Source organism: Cygnus olor, chromosome 24, assembly GCF_009769625.2.
Source record: "Cygnus olor isolate bCygOlo1 chromosome 24, bCygOlo1.pri.v2, whole genome shotgun sequence".
In the NCBI taxonomy this organism is placed as follows: domain Eukaryota; kingdom Metazoa; phylum Chordata; class Aves; order Anseriformes; family Anatidae; genus Cygnus; species Cygnus olor.
The window spans coordinates 761,515-775,599 of NC_049192.1; the positions used below are offsets into that span (position 1 = coordinate 761,515).

General features: G+C 61.3%; 1 protein-coding gene and 1 long non-coding RNA gene across 5 annotated transcripts; one reads left to right on the forward strand and one right to left on the reverse strand.

The window, feature by feature from the left end:
• Window positions 1-373: 373 nt before the first annotated feature.
• Window positions 374-2,378, reverse strand: LOC121059188. Of its 2 annotated transcripts, none has more exons than XR_005814454.1 (3): window positions 2,004-2,378; window positions 888-967; window positions 374-669 (listed from the first exon to the last, which is right to left on the reverse strand). It is a non-coding gene; the product is annotated as an uncharacterized LOC121059188 (long non-coding RNA). The 2 variants fall into 2 exon arrangements; XR_005814453.1 differs by having other exon boundaries at window positions 888-1,025.
• Window positions 2,379-3,642: 1,264 nt separating this feature from the next.
• On the forward strand, window positions 3,643-13,470 carry PPM1J (protein phosphatase, Mg2+/Mn2+ dependent 1J). 3 transcript variants are annotated; one of them, XM_040535666.1, is made up of 10 exons: window positions 3,643-3,809; window positions 5,895-6,021; window positions 6,421-6,744; window positions 7,186-7,298; window positions 8,798-8,882; window positions 10,632-10,750; window positions 10,924-10,987; window positions 11,213-11,320; window positions 11,485-11,636; window positions 11,934-13,470. In XM_040535666.1, the coding sequence occupies exons 3-10, from the start codon at window positions 6,490-6,492 to the stop codon at window positions 12,079-12,081; spliced, it is 1,044 nt and encodes a 347-aa protein (XP_040391600.1). In that variant the 5' UTR covers window positions 3,643-3,809; window positions 5,895-6,021; window positions 6,421-6,489; the 3' UTR covers window positions 12,082-13,470. The 3 variants fall into 3 exon arrangements, with proteins under 3 accessions (XP_040391600.1, XP_040391598.1, XP_040391599.1); XM_040535664.1 differs by lacking the exon at window positions 3,643-3,809 and adding an exon at window positions 4,212-4,511; XM_040535665.1 differs by lacking the exon at window positions 3,643-3,809 and adding an exon at window positions 4,533-4,928.
• The last annotated feature ends 615 nt before the right edge of the window (window positions 13,471-14,085 follow it).

The window sequence follows — 14,085 nt, forward strand, 5'->3', positions numbered from 1 at the left end:
TTTCACTAAATGGAACTGAGTTTCTTTCCCCCTTTTTTAAGGGGGAAAATTGCATTATCTTGTTAAGTTCCAGTTGATTAGACTTGGCTGCTCAAAAGAAAGGGAAAAAGCTCTGCAAGATTAATCCAAACTCCAGTTATAAGATATTAAGGAAATAAAAGCATCTTACTCTTCAGATCAGAGAGTTTTAATAATAACGGCAAAAATCAATATGAAACAAAATTAAATCTGCTGTTTATATTCATCAGGTAACTTGACAGAGAGTCCACAAATTCAAGTCTCTATTGCTGTGATAAGTAAATACAAACATATTACTTTCCAGATCACAAAGTTTTAATGGGAACGATCAAGAGCAAATGCAATCAAAACCACCTTTCACATCAGCCAAATTCCAATTAAATCAGGGCAGATTATTCAATAAGGAAGCATACAAAATCAAGCTCTTCATTGATGTAATAGTATAGAAGTACAAACTTGCTGCTTTCCAGATCACAGCATTTCAATGCAGGGAAGAATTAAGACTTCAGTTAAACAGATTTCATTTAAATTCCGGTGGAAGAGAACACGGTAATTTCTCTTCCCCCCTGACTTCTTGTTAGACTTCCCAGCAGCAATCTTCAACACTGTTCTCGTTCCTGGCTATGATTCTTCAAGGAGTTCATTATTTTACTGAAGAGAAAGGGAGGCGGCGGGGGGCTGTTCATTCCCCTGAAGCCTTTGAGAGCAGATTTTAGCACAAAGATCCCTTGGGTGGTGTGGAAGGGGTAAGTCAGTTTTGGTAGCATCAGAGAAGGGGCAAAAGCCAAGTGACTCGAGGAGATTCACCTGCTGACCTCCCCCTCTGCAGCAGAGGGAGGTGGTGGTAAAAGCCTGCAGGAAATACGCACCTGCACTGGGTCCTTCAGTCTGCCACAAGCTGCAAAGAGGTCGCGGACGAGCCCTGAGCTGCAGTGCCCCCAAGGCTTTTCTGCACTCGAGCACGAACAGACATGGAATAAAGATGTGTGGTTGCAATCACATTATCCCTTAAAAGAAATAACAATAAATTCTGAACTTCCCAATTACAGGGGACAGACAAGCCTTGGAAACCATTAAGAGCTGCTTCTTCTGTTGATGAATTATCCAGAGTGCAGAGCTATTGCTGAGCTTCACTGTATTACACTAATTATAAATTAATATATTGCTCATTACACAGTAAAGCTGTGCAGTCGACTAATGCACTGCTGCAAAGAGCTTATTTTAAAACATCCTCTGGTACTTTTATGATCAAGATGTTTAATCTACTTCCATACTGGCTTAAATGCCACCAACATGTCATTCTTTCACATTTTCTTACCAGAAAGTGCATTACAGCTCAGATATCCCTGGCTTCGTCCTACCTCCTCTGAGGCCCAGCAACGCATAGGAATGTGAACATTAGAAAGGCTTTTTTAATGATGAGCAGTTGCAGGAGAAATGAAGCAAAGTAGCAAAATTTAAGCCCAATTCCCTTGTTACTAGCTTTTAGTCAGCGTTTAGCATGAGCAGAAATCCTCAGATGATGCAGAGCGGCACACAGAACCCCCGGATTTAGATCAATGCAAGCAATCACCCACTTGAGGGGAGCTGCGGCAGTTTTGTTGTGCTGGAAGGAGCTCGCTACAGCCTGGGGGCCGAGATGCCTCCAGGACCAAGTTTGGAAGCAGAAAGCTGGTGGCTTTTGGTGGGATTCTCCAGGACAGCAGGTCTGCCAAGTAAGTTAGAGAGAGCACCCGGAGCCGTCTCCAGAAGGGTGAGCTCCTGGTGCAGGCGGGGCGCGCGGCTTCGCTGAGCCGGGGAGCAGGGGGCAGAGGCCATGCCAGGCGGGAATCCCAGAGTGGGAAACACGAGGGCAGAGCAGATGTCGTCCCAGCTTGCCACAGGGGATTTTCCTGGAGCTGCCCCCCAGCACTTGCAGCCTGACTCAGCCTGTGACCGCCTGTGAACCCCAGCACGCATGCAGGCGGCACTGCGAAAAGGCTCACCAGGACGGCAGACAAGGAGGAAACCTCCCAGAGAGCTTGCGGGCACGATGAATAGGAGGAAACGTAGCTCTCTTTCTTGGAAAACAGCTATTAGCACCACATTGTCTCAGGGAACATTCCTGCAGCGTGTTTTTATGTCACACCATTCTTTCTGCGTAGTGCTTAGCATAACGGGAAAAAAACATGCCTACAAAACAAGATCAGCCTCGCACAGAAGTCGTTTCGGACACTTCCATTTCCTTCTTTCCAAGGAAAGCATCCTGGTGGCTCATGGCGGGCTGGCCGCCCCCCGAGGGGAGGAACGGCCCTGCCAGGCCGCTGCTTCGCGACCTCGGCGGCACAGAGGGTGCGCTCGGGGCCCGGCCGCGGCTGCCCCTGCCCAGCCCCGGCCAGAAGGGGCTCGAAGGGTGGGCCGGGGGGGGGGCCGGGAGAACGCCCGGCCCGTGGCGCAGCCTGTGCCGCCCCCCAGCGCCCGCCGCCCGCCCTGCAGCCCCGCGCCCCCCCCCCCCGCCCCCGCGCCCCCCCCCCCCGCGGCCCCGCGCCCCCCCCCCCTGCAGCCCCGCGCCCCCTCCCGCAGCCCCGCGCCCCCCCCCGGCGGAGCGGCAAAGGAAGGGGCGGGCAGGGGAGGGGAGCGCCGGGGGCGGCCGCAGCCCAGCCCGGGGAAGGGGCGCACGCGAATCCTGCCGGGTGGCGCAGCGAGGAGGTGGAGGAAGAGCTGGGCAGGACGAGGTCCTCACCCAGCTCCGGGCCGGCAGCAGAGGTTCAGAGGTCCCTACGGTTAGATAGAAAGGGACGGTGAAATTTGACCCCCCTATCGAAATGCAGCGAGGAGCCTGACCTTAGCCATGTTCCAGCTCAGGGAGTTGCAGACCAGCAGTTCCTCCAAGCCTCCCTCGTTCCTGTGGGGGAAAGAGCAGGGAATAATTTAATTGGAGCCAAACAACAGTGGGGACACCCAGGTGGTGCGAAAGAAGGCAAGAAACGAAGCAAGAGCTTCAAACAGGAGCGTTGAGAGTAGGCATCAGAAAGCGGAGTGGGAAGGGGGGGTACGAGTTTGGGCATGTGTGGACCTTAATGTGACAGACTGCTAAGTAACTTGAAGCTAGGGATAAAAGGAATACAGGGAGTACTGAATAGCATCCATAGGTTGACCTTAACAGTCTGCTGTAATTAAGCAAGATCTAGCCAAGGGTGCAGGCTAAAGCACTCAGAGCTTTACAGAGGTAGCCTTGAAGGTCTGCTCAGACCTTACAGCACAGAAGACCTGTATCGAAAGGAAGAAAGCAGCTCCCTTGGAGAACTGAGAGCACTGGAGCACGCAGGTCCTAGCAAACAAACTCAATTTTGCTTTACAGCAGGGAAACACGGTGTTTTTTCAGCGGGTTTTTTGCTGTTGTCATAGGAACCCAGAGGAAGGGAGGTGCTGAGGTCAGGCTGTGCAAGAGACACCGTCTGAGCTGCCAGGTCTTCCAGCGGGAGCGTGTTACTCCAGGTCAGTTAAAGCTGCACCCTCGCCGGGGCTGGCCTATTGCAGCTTCAGTGGAAGGAAGAGGTTCTGCTCCCAGTCCTTAGCCACGGCAGCTCCTTGCTCCTCTGCAGGCTGGCTAGTTATTAATAGCCTGGCGCGATTGCGAGTGGGTTGGGTTTCACTGAGGAGCGCAGGGAGAGCGACAAGGCACCTGCCACGGGAAGTAGATGCTGGGTCGGAGTAGGAGGCTTTGCTGCAGCCCGGGAAGCACCAGCCTGGAAGCCCGTCCGCTCACCTGCGGCAGAGCGAGGGCAGGGCAGCGGGCACGCGTGGGCAGGGTGAGCCCGCGGGCAGCACACGCGCGTCCCTCCCCCTGCTGCTCCTCCGCCTCCCGCGGCCCCTCCCAGCGCTGCCGGCCGCTGCCCCGCGCCGTGCCGGCTGCTGCGCGGCTGGCAGCGGGAGGAGCACCGGGAGGAGCGCCGGGCTGCCCGCAGGGGGTCCCCAGCGGCGCCCCGGGGGGGCTGCGGCACTGACCTCGCCTCCCCCGGTCCTGACTCCGCGTTGGGCAGGAGCCGGGGGGCCGGGAGCGGGGCTAACCTGGGGCTAACCCGGCCTGCGGGCGCCCCGGGGGGCGCTGCCGGGGCCCGGCCTGGCGGCGCTGCGCATCTCCCGGAGCGCGGCTCCCGCCGGGGGAGGGCGGCGGCGGCGGCCCCGGTAACCGGGGCGGGGCGCGGGGCGGGGCCGGGCTCGGCTCGGCGCGGCGCGGCTCGGCCCGGCATGCTGCTGCGGGTGCGCTCGGCGGTGGCGCACCTGGTGGCCGGGCTGGGCCCCGGGGCGGGCGCGCAGCCCCCGGCCGAGCCCCGGCGCGGCGGGGCGGGGGGCGGCGGCGGCGGCGGGGGGGCGGCGGCGTTGTTCTGCCGGCCGGCCTTCCTGCAGCTGACGCCCGAGGAGCTGCGCCGCGCCGACGACCACACGGGCCGGGCCGTGCAGAGCCCCCGCGACGGCCGCCGCCGCCTGCCCTGGAGCACGGGCTACGCCGAGTGAGCGGGGCGGGGGGGGGGGGGGGGGAGGGCGCGGGGCCGGTGCCCCCCGCCCGTTACCGGCTGTGCGGGACGCCCCAGGGGGGCCGTTAGAGATGGATCGGGGCCGGCGGACGGGACGGGACGGGACGAGCGGGTGGAAGCCGGCTCCTGGGCCGCCTGCCGCCGGGCGAGCTGTGCGGGGGGGGGCTGCTGCCCGCCGCCTTCCCAGCTCCGCTGTTTTCGGCAGCGATGTGCCCAGTGCCGGTGTCACGGACGGGGAACCGACACCGGGGGGGGGGTGGGGAGTGGGGAAGGAACTGCTCGATCTCTCGCAGACCCCGGGAGGGGGGAGGAGGGAATTGAAGCCGTCTTGGGAACAGGACCTGACTCCGACTTCCCCTTCGAGGGCCCGGTTCCCTTCTCCTTTTACTGGGGGTGAGTTTCACCCTGAACCGAAGGCAGGTTTGAAGGCCACCGGTACTGCTCCGTGACACCAGCCTGCTCCCGCGTCCCGCGCACGAGCTGCTCTGCCCAGTGCCTTGGGAGCCTCCCGAGGTGCAGACTGGCCGGGGAGGTGCTGGGGTAGGAGTGCCCCGTGCTCGATCTCAGAGGAGCAGGAACCTTGCAGGCTCTGGGGGGAACGAACGAAAACCACCCTCTGCTCAGCAGCAGGACTTCTCTTCTGTGTCTCGAGACTTACTTCTTTCTGCAAGCCACTTGAAAAGTCCATGCCCAAATAGCTCTTGTGCACATTTACTGCCTCCCCCCGTGAGCAGGTTTGGCAATCTGGATCTGAAATCTGCTTTGCCAGCATAAGCTGTAAAAAGTCGGTGTGAATCTTTTTGCAAAAGTTCTGCTGGTGTCATTTTCATCTCCTCCCCTCTGAGCCACCTGCTCCCTCTGAGCAGTGCTGCTCTGATGATGAGGCCATAATCCGCTTGCAGTGTCTGAGCCCAGGCTGGCTGTGTGTGCACTGAGGCTGCTGCAGGTTTTCAGGCAGTTGCTCTGCTTGAGGCAGTGGTGGGGACCTGTGGCAAAGGCACCTTTTTCTGGCCACCTCCCTCTGTGGGTGCCCGACCAGCCGCTGTCCCTGGCCCCCGCGGTGCAGAGGGAGCAAGCGCTGCCACTGCCCCGGGTCAGCCCCCGCGGCCGGCCTGGGACCTCTGCTTGCCTGGCTGCTGCTGTGGAGGACGGGAGCCCCTGTGAGGAGTGGGGATGGGGGCAGGAATGGGGCCGGGGGGGTGAGGTGCTGCTGGGGCGGCCTCTGCTGTGGCTGGGAGCCTGGCTCACCCCCGTTCTCAGCGAGTGAATTAGGGTCGGGTTTTGTGGAGTACCTATGGGCAAAACCTGATATTTCGGGTGCAAAAGAGTGAGTCTTGACACCTCGTTCCCTCCTTGCAGGGTGATAAATGCGGGCAAGAGCCAGCACAACGAGGACCAGGCGTGCTGCGAGGTGGTGTTTGTGGAGAGGAGGCCGAGCCCCAGGGGACACCCACCCTCCGGGGATGGCAGCAGGGAGCTGGATGGGGTGAGAGCAGCACGGGGTGAGAGCTGGAGCGGCTGCACGGCAGGAGGGGACGCGTGGCTGTGCCCTGCTGCTGGACTGGGGCTGGCTGGCACTGGGAGGCACTGGCCCTTGTGCCCCTGCGGGCTGCCCCAGGGGAGCCAGCTGCTGCAGACGGGGCGCGGGCAGTGCCAGGTGTCAGTGCAGGGCTGGACTCGAGCCAGCGGCAGCCCTGTCCAGATGCCCTTCGTCAGCCACCCACGTCGCTCCTGCCCGTGCCACGCTGGGACACGCGAAGCAGAGGCAGAGCCCCGTGTCTGTGTCCCCGGCCGCTCGCTCTGCAGCAGTAGCCCCAGCTGCTCCCTGCTGCCCACCGTCTGCTTCCTCACAGCACTCACTGAACCTTCCTCTCTCTCCCCGCAGGGCAGAAAGGGTTTTTATTTCCACTACTGGGCCTTGTTTGATGGCCACGCGGGCAGTGGTGCTGCCGTCATGGCATCCAGGAGGCTCCACCTGCACATCTGCGAGCAGCTCCGGGACCTCGTGGACATCCTGCAGGACCCCTCCCCGCCTCCCATCTGCCTCCAGCATGATGCCAGGGCTGGCGCAGCTGAGCTGAGCCGGGCACCCATCAAAGAGGACAATGGAGAGGTCCCCAGCGATGCTCTGCCACGCTTTCACCTGGAGAAAGCAGTCTCTCATGAGAGCCTGGTGATCGGTGCCATCGAGAACGCCTTCAAGCACATGGTGAGCGATCCCTGGCCTGCGAGGACGCCTGTTGGGCACTGGCTGGGAGCGTTTGCTTTGCTTTCTGTCCCCTCCAGCAGGAGGCAGGTCTGCAGCGAGGGCTCCTGGCAGGGCGGCTCTTGCCCCAGTGTGATGCTGTCCCCTATTTCAGGGGTTCAAAGCACAGAGGCTTTGGGCTTGGGGCCTGTGCGGGTGCAGGGTTTGATTGCACTTCGTTCCAGCAGTGCCCAGCTGCTCCCCTCCCATCTTGTTCTCTCCTGCCTGCTCCACAGCCCCAAGGAAGCTGTGCCCCTGCTGCCCACAGGACCCCAGGCTGCGTGGGGCAAGGTGCCCGGCCTCAGCCTGACAGAGCAGCAGGATGCTATTTTGGGCTGCTTGGACCTCTGCTTGCTGGTGGGGGCTGCTGCTCGTGCTGCCCAGACCCACTCTCTGTCTCCCCAGGATGACCAGATCGAGCAGGAGCGGGCATCCCAGAGCATCCCCGGGGGCTGCTGTGCCCTGGCCGCCGTCTACCTCATGGGCAAGTTCTACGTGGCCAACGCTGGTGACAGCAGGTACAGCCCCCGGCCTTCCCCCAGTACCGGGGCTTGCCCCAGTGCCAGGGCGGTGAGGAGCTGGGCTGTCTGGGGGAGGGCAGGAGCAGCCAGAGCAACCTGCGGCCTGGCCACAAGCCCTGAGGACAGCGTGCCGTGCCGTGCCATGCCTCACTGTGCTCTCCGTGTTTGCCTGGTGCACTGAGGGGCTGCAGAATTTCCTCCTGAAATCTGGGACTTGCCACCTTCCTTCTCAGCAGTGTCTCTGCTTTGCAGATGGCTCCGAATCGCACACCAGCCCCTGCCACCGGTGCTGGCCTGGGCTGTAAGATGGAGAGTGAAAATTGCCCTCAACAAAGCTGCAGAAAATGTGCGAGCATTAATTTTAGGGCACATTTCATACGAGTGAACTATTCCATCAGGACGTGCAAATCTGTGCGCAGACAAGGCTCGAGGGAGCTTGGAGGCAAAGGATTTTGCCTGACAAATTCATTTCCTTGGGTGCATTACTGTAGTCGCTCCTGGGTGCGTTCGTACCGCACGAGAAACAGCAGGAAGGCAACTCCGTCTCACACAGAGGGCGAAGCTGCTTTGAACACTTCTTGCCCTGGGATGGCGGAGGAGATCTTGGTGCCTTTCTGCTGGGGGTGTGCAGAGTGGCGTGGGCAGGAGCCGCGAGCGGAGGCTGGAGGTGATGAGCAGGGATTGTGCTTGGCCTCTGCCAGTCTGCCGTGGGGCCGTGGGGTGCCGCGGGGCTGGGTGAGGACCACACCACCAGGGAGAGGCTGGGGCTGGAGGGGAGCCGCTCGTCCTCAGGTGCAGGGCCCTGCCTGGGGCTCCAGCTGCTGGCAGTGCCCAGGGAAGGCAGCATGCATGGACACCACGGCTGTAGCCGTGCAGCTGGGCGAGGGTCTGCGCTCCCTCCTCGGGCACCAAAGCCCTCCAGAGCCAGGCTCACCTGGGCTCTGTGTCCCTGGAGGGGACTTGCAGCCCTTGACAGGACAGCGAGTGGGGCAGATGGGCCACAGGTATCAGATCCTCGATGCCCCCAGACCTCCAGAAACATCTCATAAACAGCCATTGTTTTAACCCATCAAACACTTTTTTAACCTGCAGCACTGGTGTGGGTGCGGGCTGGGCGCTTGCACCCTGTCCTGCAGCTGGTGACTTCTGCCTGTCCTGTGTGCAACTCCCCTGCTAACGGAGGCTTTGTAACCTTTGTGCTACTCCTTCTCTAACCATATCCCTTCTGGTTTGCTCTCCATCCCCTCTGCCCCATGCTTCCCTTCCATTTTCTCGTCCTCTCTCCCCTGCCCTGGGTGCCGGCTGCAGGGCTGGGCTGTGCCAGCCAGGAGCTGCTGTCCCTGCAGCTGGGGCTGGGCAGAGGGCCCGCAGCGGGGGGAGGACGCTGCACCCCTGGGGCAGCCGGGCAGGGAACCAGTGGGGCTGCCCCGAGCTGAGCCAGCCCACCCCATCCCCTCTCCTCCTCTCTAATCTCATCCTTCCATGTTTCATTGCAGGGCCATTATCATCCGTAACGGGGAAATCATTCCAATGTCCAGGGAGTTTACTCCAGAGACAGAGAGGCAGAGGCTGCAGTTTTTAGTAAGAAAGACCTTTCTTCTCATCTGATTCCTGCCGAGCCACCTCCCGGCCCCTCCGCAGCCCCCCAGTGCTCCCTGCCAGGGCTGTCCCATCTGCGGGGTGCGGGGCCCTGCTGCAGGCACCCATCCGTCCCGGCCGGGGGGTGCTGCCTGGGAGCTGCCCCCGCTCGCTGTGCCGTGGCTGCCTGGCTCCTGGCTCGCTGCGGGACCGGGGATGCCAGGCTCTCGGCACGGCACCGGCACCGTGTTGGTAGGAGTGCGTGGAGCTGGTTCAGCCCATCTCGTTCGGCTCCGGCCCCGGGGCCACAGAGTGTCCCCTCCCCGTCATGGCACCACGTCCTGCCTGCGTGCCACACCAGGCTGCTTTGTATCCCTGCGTGCAGGGGAGCGTGGCTCCGTGCCCTCCACCCGTGGTGCCCCCTCATGTGTTAGGGGGGGCCACAGCGCTGTGCTCAGTCCTACTTTCGTGCCTGGATGCCCCCTGGGGGGCAGCTGAAGTGTGCCAGCGGATTTCTAGCTTTCTTCCTGAAAGCTCCCTTTCCTGCTTGTCCTGGACAAACCTTTCTGTGCCGTACAATGAGACTTTTTAAGGTTATAAAGACCTCTCTGACGGCAGCACGGAGGAGGAGGCGTTTCTGCTAGAGGAGGTCTTGCTGGATGTGATTTCCTGGCTTGCAGCATATTTGGAAAAACACTAAGGCACTTTTTCTCAAATCTATTTTTGAATGACCACGGGGAAGAAATTGCTGTGAGCAGGATCCTCTCCAGCCGGCTGCGATGCGCAGGGCACGCAGGCAGAGGGCCAGGCGCATGCTTACTCCGCCGCGCTGTGGCCAGGCTGTGGCTGGGGCTCTCCATGCCTCTGCACCAACACCGCCCTTCTCCCCGAGGGCTCTTCCCCTTTCTTTCAGCTCCTCTCTTCCTCCACCTGCATTTTCCAGCACCGTCCCAATCCCTGGCGCCTGCAGGCTGTGCTTGGGGAAGCTCCAGGGCTGCTGGTGCAGGGTTCGGCCGGGGCTTCCTGGCTCAGGGCGTGCTGGGGTCTGCTGGGTGCGGGGCGGGGGGTTCTGTGCGATGCAGCTGAGGCCGACACCCGCAGGGTGCTGGGGAGGTGGCTCCGGGGCTGGGTCCCTGGGGGGCCCCTGCTCCGCAAGAGCAGCGCAGTGACAGCTCCGCACGGGGTAGCGATGCTCACGGGAGCACTGGCGGTCACCTGGACACGGCAGGGGCCAGTGGGTGTCCTGGCACAGGCTCTGTGCTGCTTCTTGCTCCCCGTCCCAGGCCGTGGCTGCAGCCAGGACGTGCTCTCAGGGAAGAGGTCTCAGCTCTTCGCCCAGCGAGCCCCGTGCTGCGTGCTGAGCCAGGGCCCCGGGAGGTCTGCAGCTCTGCCTCCTCCTGGGCCAATTCCACCTTCTCCTGGAACTTGCCCTCTTTATGGTTCCTTTTGGGTTTATTTCCCCAAACTCCTTGCTCAGCGTTGGCATGGCCACCCCGAGCTGCTCCTCTCCTCTGGGTGTAGCTCAGGAGGGTGCCTCGGAGGCTGCGGCACCGCTCCCTGCTGGCGTTGCAGTTGGAGCAGCTGATGTTATCCCCACCCCACAGCACCGAGCCCATTTCCCGGCAGGCTGGTGTGCCGGCTGTCTCGTGCGGCGTGGGGGTGCCCGGTGGGCGATGCCAGCCCAGGGGGTGGGCGATGCTGGCAGGACCCCGCTCCTGGCACCACGGCTGAGCCCTCTGCTTCGTCCCGCAGGCGTTCCTGAGGCCTGAGCTGCTGGGGAAGGAGTTCACGCACCTCGAGTTCCCCCGCAGGATCCAGCCCAAGGAGCTGGGGAAGAAGATGCTGTACAGAGACCAAAACATGAACGGCTGGTAACCCTGCTGCCCCCCCGGAGGCTGCTGGCTCCAGCTCCCTTCCTTGTGCGGGCCCTGGGGCATGCTGGTGTCCTGTCCAGGGACGCCTGTCCATGTCCTGAGCACACAGGGGAGGCGCTGGAAGCTCTTGCCCGCCTGCTGACACGTTGCCTCTGGCTTGCTTTAACCAGGGCTTACAAAAAGATCGAAGAGGATGACCTGAAGTTTCCACTAATCTATGGGGAAGGCAAAAAGGTAGAGTGCTGGGCATGAGCTGTGCGGGGTGGGGTCCCCCTGCCTGGGAGGGGGCGGTGTGGTGGCACCGCAGGGCCGCTTTCAGTCTGCCCGTGCTGACTTGCAGGATGCAGCGCATTTTTGCTAGCGCTGTTGCAGCTCCAACACCACGTGCGTTTTCTCAGCTGGGAATGGAGGTGGAGATGAAGCAGCTTCAAGCTTTCTTTTGGTTTCGCCTTCCTCCAGGCGCGGGTGATGGCCACAATCGGAGTCACGCGCGGCCTGGGAGACCACGACCTCAAGGTGTTCAGCTCCAACATCCACATCAAGCCCTTCCTGTCCTGCTTCCCGGAGGTGAGCCTGGCCTCTGGCTGCTTCTCGCCCAAGGGCTCCTGCGACAGCTGGAGCCGGTCGGGGTGCCCGGACTCGTGGTGCGCTTGGAGCGTGTGGCGGTGCCAGGGGGCTGTCCACGAGCCTCGTCTGCCCTCACTCTCGTGTCTTGCCCCATTCCTTCCCAGGTTAGGGTTTACGACCTCACGCAGTACGAGCACTGCCCTGACGACGTTCTGGTCTTGGGCACCGACGGGCTCTGGGATGTCACCAACGACGAGGAGGTGGCCAGCGTGGTGATGGAGGTGCTGACGAGCTACGAGCCCAATGACCTGTGCAGGTGAGCTGCGAGTGGGGAGGGGACAAGCGTGGCCTGCACTGTGACATCCCACTTGGTCTTGTTCCCTGGAGCAGTGTCGTGGCCACGTACCCGCTGGCCTTGGGGCTGTTGCTCCGCAGTACACAGCACACGTCTGGATGTGTGCGTCTGAGCTTGGATCTCTCTGAGGGAGCCTTTCCTGCACCTCTGGCTCCTCCAGCTTCTCCTTCCCTGCTGGGGCCAGCAGTGTGGTGCCTCGCAGCCTGCTGGCTGTGGGCCTGGGGTGCTGCTGACCCACGCTGTGCTCTGCCTACCCAGGTACACGATGGTGGCCCAGGAGCTGGTGGTGCGCTCCAGGGGGGTCCTGAAGGAGCGGGGCTGGCGGCTGCCCAACGACAGGCTGGGCTCCGGCGATGACATCTCTGTCTTCGTGATCCCCCTGGGTGGCCCGGGGAGCTACACGTGATGCCCCATGGCCTGGGGCAGAGGGGCTCGCGCTGCCTGGACGGGCGCGAGCAGGACCCGGTGCTGCCTCGGGGCACCTCTCCCTTCAGCGCTTGTTTCCCGAGCTGACCACAAGAAGGAGAAACTTGGAGCCTCCGCCTGCGGCCCTCCCAGCCCCTGCCCAGAGCCCCCCTCACCTGCTGCGTCCCAGCACCCTGCAGAGATGGAAGGGCCTTGGACGGAGCGGGGACTGGGCTCAGGGGATGTTTTTCGTGCTGCCATTTTCTTGATTGCTGTGAAGAGCCCAAATGCTCCCTGGCTTCTCAGCGCATGCTTGGCACCTCGCCCTGGCCTGGAGGTGCTGGTTACAGCCATCGGGCTGGGAGGCCGAGCACTCCTGCCTGGTGAGGCCTGTACTTGCTGCTGCAGTCACCTCCTCCTGGCCCTGCCCTGTGAAGTTTGCACCACAGACACTGAAACTGCTGCCGCTGGGCTGGGTGCTGTGTCCGGATGGCTGTGCCCAGCCCTGAGCAGCCCACCTGGGGGTGCTGGGGTGGGGGGTGAGCCCCATGACTGATGCCCTAGTCTTGTGCTTGCCCCCTTGGGCTCCTCCAGCCTCCGTCCCCAGCTGGGCACTTGGTCTCGGTCTCAGGTTTGGGAGGACGTGGCAGCGCTCAGTCACTGTGGTGCATAGCGAGCACCTGGTAGGAAAGGAGCAGTTGCACTTGCATGTGTCTGCCAGCCCCTGGCTGTGCCACGGGCTCTGCCCACCACATCTCTTCATGCCTTGGATCACTGCTGTGTTTCTAGAGCCAATTATTTACTGTTAACTGTAGAGCTGAGCTGGGAAGCATCTAAATTCTTTCTCGGTACGGGGTGGTGGTTGGTAGGAATATAGGTCTATGTTTCTGAGCAGTTCTAATTTGGCCACTGCTGAGCAGCAGTTGCAGAGCAGCCCCGTTCAGCCAAGCTTAACAGCTTAAACATGCTGCATGGATCTGCTTAACTGAGGGCTGGGAACCCACAATAAAAGCAGCTTGGTTGTCACTGGGGGAAAAAATGACAGCTCGGTCCTTTTCCTTCGTCTCAGAGCTGGCGCTGAGCAGAGCTGTAGCAGCAGTTGTTCTCTCCATAGTATTTTGTTTTGCATCCTGCATACCTCTGACCTGCAGCTCTGCAGAGTATCGCATCCCACCAAAACGTGAGGGCTGCCGTCGTGGCCGGGGGGTGGGGGGGGGGACAGCCGGGCCCCGGCCCTTGCTTTGAAAGGCCCCGTGGCACCAGCAGTTCGTGTCCTGCTGTCACTGGGTGCAGCCAGCTCTCATCAAGTGTCACCTCTGGTAAATGTTGGTTGTCTCTTGTAATCAGCGAGATGTAAATAAACTGGGTGCACTTAGTGGAAGTGAAAGCTATCCAGCGAGATTTTAACCTATTGACGTTTTTGTGCTGAAGGGAGCAGGGAGAGATGCTGGGACTGGAGCAGCTGTCCTGGCGTAGCACTGTTTAAATAAAGGTGCCACTCGCAACCCCACTTCAAAGACTTACTTGCAGAACTCCTGCAAAGAAGGCTTACCTAAAATCCAATTAGTGATGATTAATTTGTGTAGGCAGGCTCGGTAATCATGTGAGCTGCCGTCCGCCTGCCCTTGCGCCAGCCAGAGCACCCTGAGACCCTCGCACGTGGGGATGGGGAGCCCCCGCTCCCTGGGCAGGGCCACAGAGGGGTCAGTGACCCAAGGGGCCCTGGCTGGCGAGCGCTGTGGTGGTCTCCCTGCCCACGGGCCCCCCTCCTTGTGGCTGTGCCACCGGTGCTGTGGGAGCTGGGGCGTCCCGGCTGGGCTGCCTGCTGGAAGCACCCCTGCGCTCGCATACCCGCCAGTGGCACCCACCGTCCTGGTGCTCTTGGGCTGATGCTTGCCCGTGCAGCCCAGTTGCCCCAGTTTGTGCAGCCCAGTTGCTCTTGGCTGCCGCTGGCTGGGAACCAGCTCTGCCTCCCGCAGCTGCTGGGTGAGGCGAGGCGGCGTGG

Bases quoted from the DNA above. Each gene is read 5' to 3' on its own strand.
- PPM1J (XM_040535664.1), top strand. From the start codon at position 4,249: ATGCTGCTGCGGGTGCGCTCGGCGGTGGCGCACCTGGTGGCCGGGCTG. The intron at 6,022-6,420 runs GTGAGAGCAGCA...CTCTCCCCGCAG, and splicing joins GCAGCAGGGAGCTGGATGGG to GGCAGAAAGGGTTTTTATTT. The intron at 10,751-10,923 runs GTAACCCTGCTG...TGCTTTAACCAG, and splicing joins GACCAAAACATGAACGGCTG to GGCTTACAAAAAGATCGAAG.